The 14074-nt window shown below is 42.3% G+C and overlaps 1 protein-coding gene and 1 long non-coding RNA gene across 2 annotated transcripts in view; one reads left to right on the top strand and one right to left on the bottom strand.

Annotated features, from left to right (window-relative positions):
• Positions 1 to 1798: 1798 nt before the first annotated feature.
• Positions 1799 to 6822, bottom strand: LOC107755050 (uncharacterized). Its single transcript, XR_001641648.1, has 3 exons — positions 6686 to 6822; positions 2032 to 2054; positions 1799 to 1949 (listed from the first exon to the last, which is right to left on the bottom strand). It is a non-coding gene; the product is annotated as an uncharacterized LOC107755050 (long non-coding RNA).
• Positions 6823 to 12952: 6130 nt separating this feature from the next.
• Positions 12953 to 14074, top strand: part of LOC107755131 (iroquois-class homeodomain protein irx-3-like) — a 5728-nt gene continuing 4606 nt past the window's right edge. The window contains exon 1 of the mRNA XM_016571833.1: positions 12953 to 13375. Coding sequence (XP_016427319.1) covers positions 13163 to 13375 — 213 coding nt within the window. The 5' untranslated portion in view covers positions 12953 to 13162. The remainder of the gene's footprint in view (positions 13376 to 14074) is intronic.

Below are 14074 nucleotides of genomic sequence, written 5' to 3' on the forward strand. Positions count from 1 at the left end.
GAAATTGAGTATCTAGCGAGTAATGACTACATTTTTTATCACAACTAATGGCCTTTTAATTCTCTCTCTTTTCCTCCTGCTTTGTAATGGGATTATTAATATCACTCTCTTTTCGAGTGTTTTGAGGAAATAAACTGAGCTAATGCTCTGTGGGGGTCAAAAGGAGCCACGCGGGCCACGTTCAAGCGCAATATCTACGCCAGGAAGACAAAGACAATTTATAGTGCACTATAATTATAATATGTCTCCAATAATAATAATAATAATAAAAAAATGATATGCCTTCACTTTTTCTGTTCTCTTATTATCCTACTGTCCTAGCTTTTTACTATTTTGAACGATGACTAAAACTTTGTATAACGGGCACTTCTCATGTTTATTGCCATTATATGATACATTGCGTGTTGTATTCCTCAACTGTAAGTCGCTTTGGATAAAAGCATCTGCCAAATGAATAATTAAATGTAAATGTAATAATTTCATAATTCAGCATGCATCAATGCTCATACAAAAAGCAGTTTTAGGACTTATTTTCCTCAGGAGGAGGAGCGGCCTGTCACAAACCCCTAAGAGTGGTGGGAGCAGGACCTGTTGGAGCGGCTCACAAAGTTGATTTTGTTAAAGCTCGCGAAAGTACTTCATTTATTTCAGGGCTCCTTGTGGCCATTTAGCAAGTAGCTCTGCGGAGGCCCCTTGACAGTGCCAAATCAATAGTGAAATCAATGGCCGAGTCAAATCAATCAGCCAGGTTTTCTTCTCAAAATATTTAATTAAACATGGTGGAAAATAACTCCAGGATTTATTGTTTGATGCTAAGAGCATTAGTGATTTGCCTTTTCCTGAGCTACGCCTGAGGCCCGAGTCACCAGAGCACTGCAGGAGCTCAGTGGGACCAGGGGAATAGCAAAGACACTTTTCCAATATATAATAATGCTTGTATTTATACATGTGTATGCAGCTTCTTGACTCTCTCTCTCTCTCTCTCTCTCTCTCTCTCGAGTGTGCTAATCCACTGCACCAGCAGATCGTTTGAGAGAGTGAAGAGAGACAGGGAGAGTGGCGCTATTCTTTTAGATAGTCTCCATTTAACATCTTAATCCTTCACAACCATCCTACTGAGAGATGCGCCACTGTCTGCCCACCACTGGTGAGCATCTCCTCCGAGCTGTGTGGTCAACCAGTGTGAGTCATATTTATTATAAAGGAGTAAAACTGGAGCTCTGTCCCAATTTGGATACTTATGCACCATTTTTGTGGAAGAAATAGTGTGAGTAGTGTGTTCAATTTCCAAAAAGAAAAGGTGCACTTCAAATACCCGGATGATGCACTTTATTAACCAAAGAAATGAATGCTAGACACTTCATACTCTCAATTTTTGCATTTTTAGCTTTGGATGACAAAATAACCTTATACATGGTTAAAAGTGTATACTCTGAGAAACAATGGTCCAAAACCTGTCACTGGAGCAGTGCCCTTTTCAAAAAGTACTAATATATGCCATTAAGATACTATGTACACTTTAGGTATTAATATGTACTTTTAAGGTACTAATATGCACACTTTCTGGTAATAAAGTACAAAGGTATACCTTTTTAACCTTTTCTTTTTTTAAGAGCAACATTTGGAACACAACTTGGATTTTCGGTTGCCATGCTCAACATCAATCTGTGTAGCACTGAAAACCTCTCACTCAGGTCAATTCACCCCCTTAAATTTTTCAGTTTGGTGCTGCGTGTAATCATTCATCGCTTTTCATAATCTGCAGGATACAGAAGGAAGTGATTTGATTGCACACATGCCAAGCTTCTTACAGGGCCAGCCACAACAGACACCAGCAGACATCGATATGTGAGGATAATATAGAGGCGTGTTGGGATCTGGGATGTTTCTGAGGAGGAGATGATGATGAGGGTGGCATTGTTCTGAAAATCTGGCAGCTCTTCCCAAGCCTGTGGGTATGAAAAGGAAATTAGGGGAGTGTGTGTCTGTGTGTGCATGTAATCATCACTGGGTCACAGTGGAGTGACCTACCAGCTGAGTCCATTGCTGCTCCACTGCTCACAAGGTAACAAATGGCCCCAAATACACAAACACATGCGTACACAGAGAGAGAGACATAAAGTGGGTTAACATTTGCTCAATTTCACAAGGCAACTCTGAAAGCAAAATCTACAAACAATTACACTCGGCTGCACACAAAAGAAACGAAGCGATCTTGTTATCCCAAGGTCTGACGACTCCAGAAAAATGGTCAATGTGTTTCTGTTTATTACAAATAGCTGCTTTTCTTTATCCCAGTGCAGGCTTGTATCAGCGATCCAAATAAAGAGAAAAAGGAAAAGAAAAACGTACTCGGTTACAAACGTAACCTCGGTTCCCTGAGATACGGGAATGAGTACTGCGCTATGGGGAAAAAAGTCATTTTTTCTCCTGAACTAAAGCCTTTTTCAATCACGCAGTGAAACGGCACGGCCATTGGTTCGTGCAGTATGTTTTAAAAACGAACCAATGGCTCGGCAGCAGTGCTGCACAATCCTATGGCAGCTAAGCCCGCCAAAGCCCGCCAGAATGGGCGGAGTCATCTGGCTATATAAGCAGCCGCTCGCCATAGGATTCAGGTTACTTCGACTGAAGTGACGACTGAGTCTAGTCGCCAGGGCTAGCGATGCAGTACTCGTTCCCATATCTCAGGGAACCGAGGTTACGTTTGTAACCGAGTACGTTCCCTTTCGATACTACACTCGTACTGCGTCTTGCTAGACGCTATGGGAACAGTACAATCACGCCGTGCCATGGCAGAGGAATGACAATGATAATCCTTGTCTTAAGCACCTCAGGGCCCAAGAGAACAAGAACAATAAATTACTCCAGGCTAACGGCCTAAGTCTCATGAAGGCCTCACCCAGCCGAGTGATCATTCCAGAAGACTTGCGCAGCCTCAGCACCCATGGGGGCCGAGAGCGCACAAGTAAGCTCTCTGATAGGTCTGGGCATATTACATCCAAACTTCACTCAGAGCGAACTGCGTGCCAGTTAAGGAGAAAGAACCCTTGCCTGCAAGGCAGGGACATCCAGGTTATAGAACTTAGCAAAAGTGGACGGCGAGGCCCAGCCGGCCACTGCACAAATTTCTGCAATGGTCACGCCGCTAGACCACACCCACGAAGAGGCGATGCCTCTAGTTAAGTGGGCTCGTACTCCAACGGGGCATTGTAGGCCCAAGGAAGAGTAGGCTAGCAGAATGGCGCCAATTATCCACTTAGAAAGTCTCTGCTTCTTGACCGGGTGTTCTTTAGCCCGCCCACCGAAGCAAACAAAGAGTTGTTCCGACTGCCTAAACTGGGCGGAACGCTCGATGTTGACCTTCAGAGCCCTAACGGGGCAGAGTAAATTCAACTCCTGGTCCGCCTCTGAGGGAGGAAGCGCAGAGAGGTTGATAACCTGTGCTCTGAATGGAGTCGAGAGCACCTTAGGTACATAGCCATGCCTTGGTTTCAGGATGACCTTGGAGTCGCCAGGCCCGAACTCCAGGCAATTAGGGCTTATACAAAGTGCCTGCAAGTCCCCTACTCGCTTGACCGATGCTAACGCTAGTAGCAGAGCGGTTTTGAATGACAGGGACCGAAGGTCGACGGACTGCAGCGGCTCAAAGGGAGGGCTCTTCAGGGCCCTCAGAACAGTGGGCAGGTCCCACGTAGGGACAGTGAGAGGCCGGGCGGATTTAGCCTCCTGGCTCCCCTCAGAAAATGTACAACAAGGCTGTTTCTGCTGACCGATTGGCCCGTTGTAGGGGCATGAGAAGCCACTATTGCCGCCACATAGACCTTGAGCGTGGACAGGGATCATCCCTTGTCCAACAGCTCCTGCAGGAAGGACAGAATCACCGATATGTCACAAGTGAGCGGGTCCTCGCCGCTGTTTGAGCACCAGGCAGAGAATGCTGACCATTTAAGGGCGTAGAGGCATCTTGTTGTCGGAGCTCTAGCCTGAGAAATGGTGTTCAATACACACTCTGGGAGACTAATAGGCTCCCGTCAAGTGGCCACAGGTGCAAGGCCCACAGCTCTGGTCTGGGGTGCCATATCGTCCTGTTCACCTGGGAGAGGAGATCTCTCCTCAGGAGAATAGGCCACAGGGCTGCTATTAGCAGCTGCGACAGCTCTGCCAACCAATGCTGGTTTCTCCAGAGTGGGGCCACCAGGAGCACTTTATGTTTCTGTTCCCTGATCTGCCTGATTACCTGTGGAATCAGGGCAACCGGGGGAAAAGCGTAGAGAAGAAGGTTGGGCCAGACGTGCGCCAACGCATCCTTGTCCCTGGAAAAATAGATTGGGCAGTGAGAATTGTCTTCTGAGGCGAAGAGAATTGTCTACTTCCGCCCTGTCGAAGACTTCCCAAATTCCCACAAAAGTCTGCGGATGAAGCATCCACTCCTCTGAGGGGACCTTGCTTCGTGACAACATATCCGCTCCTCGGTTCAATACGCCCGGAACGTGTGATGCTCTCAGTGATCGTAAGTTTATCTGGGCCCAGGAGGACAGGGGTTGGATTGGTTTGAGTGCCTGGTCACTGCAAGGGGACACGGTACTCATAAGAAATGGAAGAGGAAATTTGCTCTCTCTTTGAAAATGTTTGTGTTTTATTTTGCCCACTATAACAGCAGATCACCGTTTGGGCGCTTGAAAGGGCCCAGAGTTTACATCAAACACATTGCTGGCTGCACCCGGAACTAGACGGGGTGATTGGCGGCTTACGAGAGGCAGATTGGGGGGTGGTCCGGCTGCAGGGAGACTTGACCTCCTCCTCTTCCTGCTCCTTTGCTCAGGATGATGCCGGAGGCGCCGGGTCCAGTGCTAGCTTAGGCGGAGGGTCCTGGCACTTCGGAAACGGGTAGCACTTGGCTGAGCGGGAACGTCTTCGAGGCTCAGGCTTGGCTGGCTGGGTGGCGGCGGCCGCCGCAGGTGCAGGCTTCGCGGGCTGCTGAGTCGGTGCAGATTTGGGGTGACTCGAGGCAGCTGCAGAGCTGGAGCGCTTTGGTAGGAAGTGTTGCATGGCTTGGGACGACTTCTGTGCTTCAGTAAAGCGCTCAGCGAGGCCCTCGAACGCTGGCCCGAACAGACCGTTGGGAGAGACCGGGGATCGAGGAACGGGACCTTGTCAGCATCCTTGATCTCGGTCAGGGTCAGCCATAGGTGGCGCTCCAACACCACCAGACTGGCCATGGAGCACCCAATAGCCTGAGCCGTGGTCTTTGTTGCACGCAAAGCCAGGTCTGTCGCGCTCCTCAGCTCCCTGAGCGTCGCGTGGTCCGGGCCTGACTCGTCTGTGCTGGCGAGGAGCTTGGCCTGGAAGACCTGGAGCACGACCATTGAGTGGAGCGCCAAGGCCGCTTGCCCAGCCGATGAGTAGGCGCAACCAGCGAGGGCTGACGTCGCCCTACATGGCTTGGATGGATGGGCAGCCTTAGCCTTCCAGCCGATCGCAGTGGGCGGGCAGAGATGCGCGGTCACTGCCTTGTCGAGCGGAGGCAACTTCTCATACCCCTTGCCTTCAGCGCCGTCGACCTAGGTGAGGGCGGATGAAGCAGCAGAACGGAGGCGGGCAGAGTATGGGGCGCGCCATGATCTGGTGAGAACTGCTGCTGCACGTACCTGAAGGCGGCGAAAGGCGCTGAATCAGCCGGGCAGTCGTTCCACTGCGAGGCGTGTCAACGGCGAGCAGGCTCTTCAGTCAGCGGAGATGCGAAGAATGTCGTCGTCGCTGAAGGAGAAGAAATCTGAATCCTATGGCGAAGCGGCCGCTTACATAGCCAGATGACTCTGCCCATTCTGGCGGGCTTTGGCGGGCTTCGCTGCCATAGGTTTGTGCAGCCCCGCTGCCGAGCCAATGGTTCATTTTTAAAACATACTGCACGAACCAATGGCCGTGCAGTTTCACTGCGTGATTGAAAAAGGCTTCAGTTCAGGAGAAAAAATTACTTTTTTCCCCATAGCATCTAGCAAGACACAGTACAAATGTAGTATCGAAAGGGAAATATATATAGTGAAAATAACAGAATTATTAAACAAAACAAAAATCTTAACAGAATTATTAAACAAAAAAAAATCTGAAATCTGAAATTAAATGTTGTTGAAATTAAACTGAAATAATGTATATTTGTCTGTAGAATACAATGTAACATTGTAAATTTACATTTACTTTATGTAATTCTATATTTATATTTACATTCATATACATTACATAGATAGATAGATAGATAGATAGACAGATAGTATACACTTTTACATATACTACTTTTATTAATGTACCACACAAACACACTTTCATACACTTAGTCTGGAGTGTGTACATGAGGACAGTGCTTAGGTGGTCTGTCATATCACTAACTTCATGCTGAGTATGAGTGCTGGCCATATAAACTGCACTGACCTCAGTGTGTTGGCATGCTGTGCCACTCAATATTACTGATTACACACACACACACACACACACACACACCGAAGACCATAATGCTATTCAGTCTAGACCTGATAACAGGCTCGCACTACTATTTGCTATTAGCCGGTTATAAAAAAGATAATAAGGATGAAAAAAAAAAACTAGCTTGCATTCTTTTACATTAAAGACAGGAGGCTAGTTTTTGAACTGTTAGGTTATACAAGGCATACAATCTTTAAAAACCTACTTGACTTTATATTTGAGGATGCATCAATATGTAGACTGTGAGCTATTCTTCCCGCAGGGTTATCAGTGCCTCTGGGTGGATAGGGGCCTCTGTGTTAGTACAGCTGCATCTCCTGCAGTTATATACTAACCAGCTACAGCAGCTTGAGGAAAAAAAAACAAGGAGAGCTAGCAATCTGGAATGGTCTGTATAAAAATCACACAATTAGATTATTACTGGATTACTCAAACAGCTTCTTTGTTTTAGCTGTAAATCCACTCTATAGGTCTGATTTTAATCATGAATGGTTACTCTGTTTCTCTTTCTGTCACTCTCCTTTTGTTCAGCACAATTTGTTGCTGATGGAAGATGTCTTCATTATGTGTGCATGCTATGTCCAGCAGCTCAATATGCTATTGGGGCACCCTGTAATCTTTCTATAGATATTAGACACAACTTGCTTCAGGCAAACATCTTCTATAAGAACCTTCCCGACTGCCTTCAACTTGAGATCGATAGAATGCAACCATATTTTCTTTGTGTACTTCCTGGAGATCATAAACTGGCATTCTTTGGCCTAAGAATGTTCCAGTCAAAAAACTTCCACTGGAATATCTTGTGTTCAGGAATTGCTTGCTGCACCTCTTAATCAAATGATTTTATCATGTACACAGAGAACGATGCAGTACAATGAGGGTTTTAGTAGTCCAAGCGGTTTATTACTGACCCCTCAATGAAATATCTCTAGGCAAGTCACTGTAGAATTAAGGATCAATAATTACTTTACGTGGTTTATTATTAGGAGTTACTGCTGACAAAATTAGTTTTGAAACCAGAAGTAGTTACTGTGTCACCACATGAAGCATTAAGCATAAGTGACCGGATTGTTTACAGTTATTACTACTAACATACATTTGGAATGGTATTAGTAATGGTAATGCATTGGCACAGCAATTTGCATATGTGCAGATGACAGTTTTATAGCTAAGATAACTGAATTCTAATCTGTCAACATAACACAAAAAGAATCTGAGAGTTCCTAAGTGGTGCTTGTGCACTCTGGTCTTGCCCTTGAACACACGTACACAATTTATTTCAGTCGTGCTACTGTGTGTCTTTCTGTCACTTCTCCATAAACTGACAGCAGCAAAGCAAGCTCCAACTTGTATTTTAATTCAGGCCTGAAGTTACTTATTTTGGTATTGATCAGCTGTAATGCTGAATCAATGCTCATCTTGTTACCTGGGCTATACCCGTGTAACACACTGATATCCCCGGCCACAGGAACTCATTCCCTTTGCAAAGTGACTTTACCATAAAATCAATGGCTGCTTTGTTACTGATACAGGAGACAACCACGCAGAGAAAGGCCGGCAGCAGTGAAGAAAACAAGCATGTGGCTAATATTCAAATCACCATTGTGAAGATGGTCCAGAAACACTGGACAATTTTCTGTGCTTTGTTTTTCCCCCAGAAACATAATAATAATAATAATAATAATAATAATAATAAATATTTTATTATTATTATTATTATTATTATTATGTCAGGTAGAACTACTGAATGACCTGTACAAGTAGAAAAACTGGAAACCTATTCTTGTCACATTCACATTGTCAGTCATTCTCCACAAATTTACTCTAAAAGGCAACTGAGAAAAAAATAGGTCTTGTAGGTGTGTGCACTTTGCTGAGAGGGCAGATGTTGGCAAATAGCGATAAATGAAAGTAACCCTGCCTTGCTAATAGAACAACTCGAAGCCCGCGCAAGACCGCCATCAAAATATTTACCAAAGCTGCGCGCGAAGACTGAGCAGCGCGTGCTCTGACCTTCTCAATCAATTACTGCGCGTGGCCGCCGCTGGCTGCGCAATTTACCAAATCCAAATTCCCAGTTTATGACCGCGCTGCTCCGACTATACGCTTGCCCCGTATCACAGCCGAAGAAACAATCGAGAATAAGTCCCTCTAGATTTCCGCAGCCTCAGCACTCAGACTTCAGCAGTCACTTAATAGACTGGGGTGTCGTCGAAGCGTTGATGCTGAGGAAAATGTTTTTTCTTCCTTTTTCGTCTGTGCTTTGCTTCAGTTGCCAAAAGCTGCACACAGTATAATATTAGATATACGATTAACATTTATATGATTAGGATATACTTTTTTTCATTGTATTTAAGCCTCTTGATATTATGAAAACAAGAGGTCTAAATCCGCCCGTGTTAGTGTAAAGGAGGCATAAAGGTTAAGAAAATCCCCACAGTACACAGACGCCAGAACGTGTAATCTAAACCACCTGTAGATGTTCGGTAGGACAACAAGGTCGGTTCTGATAGAGCATTTGGTCCTCTAGCTAATGAAGGGTTAAAACAGACGTCGCCTTTGAATTTGGTGTTTGATACAATTTGTTAAAGCATTTTAATAAGTTGCAGTCCATTGACTACTCTTAATTTGCTCCAAATTGATGTGTGTGCCCAGGGAACAGTTCAAAACTCGTCACTTTCTCCTCCACTGCAAGTTATCTCTTTAATAGACACGATTGATTGGAGAAACCTTATTAAAATAACATTAGTCAAATTATGCTAACAGTAAAATTATTTTTAGACAGAGGTGTTTTGTATAGGAAAATTAAAACTGTTCCCTACAAGTTATTTTGCACTTCAGCAATAAAACTAATTAGCTAGTTAGTTTAAAGCATTAAAACTAACTATATAAAACTAACAATACAGTTTTAATGATTTTATGTAAACTAATACATGAAGTAGTAAGTTTCTTTTTGCAGAAAGCTGCTCTATAAAATCGTGGATAGACTTTGATGAAAAGTGGTTAATAATCTGGAACCACGTAGTATAAAACATATTATAAATCAGAATCTTTTTAGACCAACCCTATAGCACTAGTGGTTCTGCGATTCTTTATAATCAAGACAGATCTACTATATTACTAGTCGTTTTTCTGCTTAACCAAAACTTAGATGCAAAATGTAAACTCTTCACAGAACTTGCAAACTGGTTTCCCCTCTCGACTCTAACCAAATAAAATCCTCTTTGCCGGAGCTGTTAAAGAAAATGTGACTTAGGCCAGTCACGCTAACACACATATTTCTCATTCCTCCCCCTGTCGAATAGCCTACACCACACACATCAAAGGTCATTAAGTGTGTTTTCGTTTTAAATCCTTTGTCACCTCAATTAACAGATCGGATCAGAAAAGCCCGTTTAAAAGACCATGTGCGATGGGGTATGTGTTACTTGTTTTCTGTCGCCTTGGCATTGCAGAGCTGATTCAGAGGTGTAATTTGAAGAGCCCCTGTTTGAAGTCTTTGATCAGCACTGTCGCAGGCATCTTGTGTATTGCATAAGGAAACGCTTTTGAGCGCAACGTCTCTGCTTGTTTATTTGGATGCGTGTTGGAGAATGCGAAATGGTGTCATCTGCATAATTGCTAGTAAAGGAGTCACAGAAATCATCCCTCAAGTCACACATCCGAGATTGTCCTATTCATACACGTGATATTAGTGCGGTACTTTGAAATGTTGGCCTGCGTTTAATGGAGTCTTGTTAGGCTATAGGTTAAAAAAAAATTAACAATTAGATATAAATGCGTGCCCTACATATTAGCAAATGTCTATTAATAATTCTGATACAATTGTTTGGTTTTATTGTTTCTATTAATATTATTAGAACTATAAAAATATAAACTATAATAATAATAATAATAATGCTTAAGCCTTTTATTTAAATTGTTACACGGGCTTCCAACGGTGTGGGAGAAGAAGGCAGGAAGAAAACACCGTCCTAATGCTTCTATGGCTGTGCCAGTTTCCTGGGTCAGTGTGAAAGTGTTAAGTTAGTGCATGTGTATTTGATTGGGCCAATAAATCAGAGGCAAACCTTGAAACCCTGACAGGTCCCGGGATGAGACACGTGTCCATCCGAATTCAGAGCGCTGCAGGGCGGACACCAGCACGCACACTTATCCTTTCCCCGTGCTTCAAACTTCACTACATTCAGTGGTTAACGCTTGTGAGCGCAACGTCTTTGCTTGTTTATTTGGATGCGTGTTGGAGAATGCGAAATGGTGTCATCTGCATAATTGCTAGTAAAGGAGTCACAGAAATCATCCCTCAAGTCACACATCCGAGATTGTCCTATTCATACACGTGATATTAGTGCGGTACTTTGAAATGTTGGCCTGCGTTTAATGGAGTCTTGTTAGGCTATAGGTTAAAAAAAAATTAACAATTAGATATAAATGCGTGCCCTACATATTAGCAAATGTCTATTAATAATTCTGATACAATTGTTTGGTTTTATTGTTTCTATTAATATTATTAGAACTATAAAAATATAAACTATAATAATAATAATAATAATGCTTAAGCCTTTTATTTAAATTGTTACACGGGCTTCCAACGGTGTGGGAGAAGAAGGCAGGAAGAAAACACCGTCCTAATGCTTCTATGGCTGTGCCAGTTTCCTGGGTCAGTGTGAAAGTGTTAAGTTAGTGCATGTGTATTTGATTGGGCCAATAAATCAGAGGCAAACCTTGAAACCCTGACAGGTCCCGGGATGAGACACGTGTCCATCCGAATTCAGAGCGCTGCAGGGCGGACTCCAGCACGCACACTTTTCCTTTCCCCCGTGCTTCCAACTTCAGAGGTTTGAAAACGGTTAGTTTGCGTCAAAATCATTGCAAATACCTGTAGGTAAATATGACTAAAAATAAAACTAGACTGCTTGAAACCTAGAGGGTTATCTGTGTTTTGCATTGTCCCAGGTGGCGCAGTGCTGTGGGGTCAGTCGGGTGGGCTGAGAGCTCTTGTTAGCTCTGCAGGTCCGTGTGGGTGTTATTGACGGTTATGTAGTTATTACCATCCGCTCTGAATGGCATCAGACTGCTGTTCTAATTAATAACCCCCGTAATCCTGCATTGTTAGACGTCAAAACAGCAGACACGTGGTAAGGAGAACATGGAAAACCGGGAGTCCTTAAATAAGCAAAGAGCCAATACAAATGACATTCCAGATATTAGGATGCCATAACAATAACGATCTCTTTAAAAGCAGATGGAAGGTTTAGGAAGAATGCTGCGTTCTTGGAAACCACATCACATTAAATCCAAGCCAAAGTTGATTCACCATAATCTTTCATTACTGAACTGAGATTTAGTCATCCTATATTCAAATAAACGAAACTCCTTAAAGCACTAATCGGTGCCGTTGTTTGGAAGACGATTAGCAAACATATGATGACACTAGACTAGGAGCATAATACGATTATAGATGTTTCCTGCATATTTTCATATATTGATTCAAGGAATTTCAATCGTGATCATCGTCCTTTGTTTTAATCCGTATTATTTACAGAAGGGTGCGGATTATATCAGATCTTTTCAATGGATATCTGTCTATCTGTAGAGTAATCCTGTAGGTTAATAGCCCAAAATATGTTTTTAGGAACAGAAGCTTTTACACATGAATGCAATTGAAACATTTGCGATTAAATTTTAATACGTCAAAAAAGTCTTCAAGGCTGACATCTTAAATGCATACATCATATATAGTAGTAGTAGTAGTAATAATAATAATAATAATAATTTTCAATAGTTCAAAAATTAAAACGCACTAAATTGTAATTTGCAGAAACCCACAATATACGGCATATAGCCTAGTCACATTACGAAATGGTGCTATTGTTAAGGCTTTTCTTTTTTTTTTCGTCAACTTACTCTGAAGGCGAACGGTAACACGCCAGTGTTTTGATGTTTCAGTAAAGGCGTCAGAAGACCCCGATTGGTTTGTTCCGTTTTAGATGCATTAAAAACGCTCTTCGCATAAAAAAAAATTCCTTTTGTATTTTGTAAGAGTAAGCACGACATTCTGTATGTGCTCTCCGATTTAAACTTTAAAGTTCTTCGTTTCACGTGGAGGAGACGCGAGTAAAATAAAGACACAAAAGATCTGCGGGAAGTTAATGACTTAAGAATAAAATATTTACCATTTTGTGGATGATCGAAAATTTTGAGAAGTAACACAAGAAATTGGAAAGGGCTGAAGCGGCGAACAAATAACAAATGAAGTGATTGGCGAGCCATAAAATGAGATTTTAAACTCATTCAAATAAGAAAGGGCGACGTCAGAGGATTTATCCAGACGGAGAGCAGGAGCGGATAGAGAGAGGGGGAGAGAGGGAGGGAGAGAGAGAGAGGCTCTGTAAGTGGGGGTGAGACTTGAGAAATAGGAGGAGCTTCTGAACGACTAAAAATGTCAATCACAAAAAGGAGTTCCAATAATCTAAAGCAATCTGTAAGGACCTGACCTTAGTCCATTCAGATCAATAGGGAAGTAAGGGAGGAAAGCGCAATCGGATCGTTTACACTGGCTCTTTCGGAGGAAATATAGACTTCCCTGACACTTTGTACTCACTGTAAAGTGGATATCGTGGTGCGCACCAAGAGGGCGATTCGCCGCTTTTTGTGACTCCAGTAGACTTTCTCCACAACAATGTCTTTCCCACAGTTGGGATATCAGTACATCCGACCCATATACCCGCAGGACAGGCAGGGGATAGGCAGTGCCCGAGCCGGGACAGACCTGAGCCCATCCGGAGCGCTCTCTAATGTTCTCTCCACTATGTACGGATCACCTTTCGCTGCCGCACAAAGCTATGGAGCTTTTCTTCCTTATTCAAATGATCTGTCCATTTTCAACCAGCTGGTGAGTAATCATTTTATTTTTTGTGCTGTTTTCTCTTTCTCTCTCAAACTCATATGTAGTAAACTTTTCAAAAAATACTTAAGTGTGTTACAAAATCCTTTACTTCAGTTTATGGTTCAATACCAATCAATATTGAATGCTAGTTTTGCAAAACGGTGGAGAAATTTGCTGTTTACTCCATTTGGTAAATACAAAAGAAGTTGAAAAAGTAAAAGAAAAAAAAAACAATAAATAATAATAATAATAATAATAATAATAATAATAATAATAATAATAATAATAATAATAATAATAATAATAATAATAATAATAATAATAATAATAATAATAATAATAATAATAATAATAATAATAATAAGTGTATTGTGCTTGTGATTGCAATTACAATAAATAAAAATCGTTAAATAATTGTTACCATGTATTAAGGAAGAAAACAATATGAAAGACTCATACACAAAATAAACAAATATATATGGCTGCATCGTGTCAATTTATTTGGAACAATTTATTTAAGTATATAAAGTGCACGCTACTAAAGATTGCAATGCAGTCAATAAGGCCTATTTAAAACAATAATAATAACACAATTTTAAAAATCAGTCCTTCCTTGCTTTTGTAAGTGCTCACACAGACTGAAAATCATACGCAATTCATATATTCAGCAATACACCAGGGAACTGCAACTGAGTACAAAAAAAA

The sequence above is a fragment of the Sinocyclocheilus rhinocerous genome, unplaced genomic scaffold (genome assembly GCF_001515625.1).
Source record: "Sinocyclocheilus rhinocerous isolate Xijiao unplaced genomic scaffold, SAMN03320098_v1.1 scaffold591, whole genome shotgun sequence".
Lineage (NCBI taxonomy): Eukaryota > Metazoa > Chordata > Actinopteri > Cypriniformes > Cyprinidae > Sinocyclocheilus > Sinocyclocheilus rhinocerous.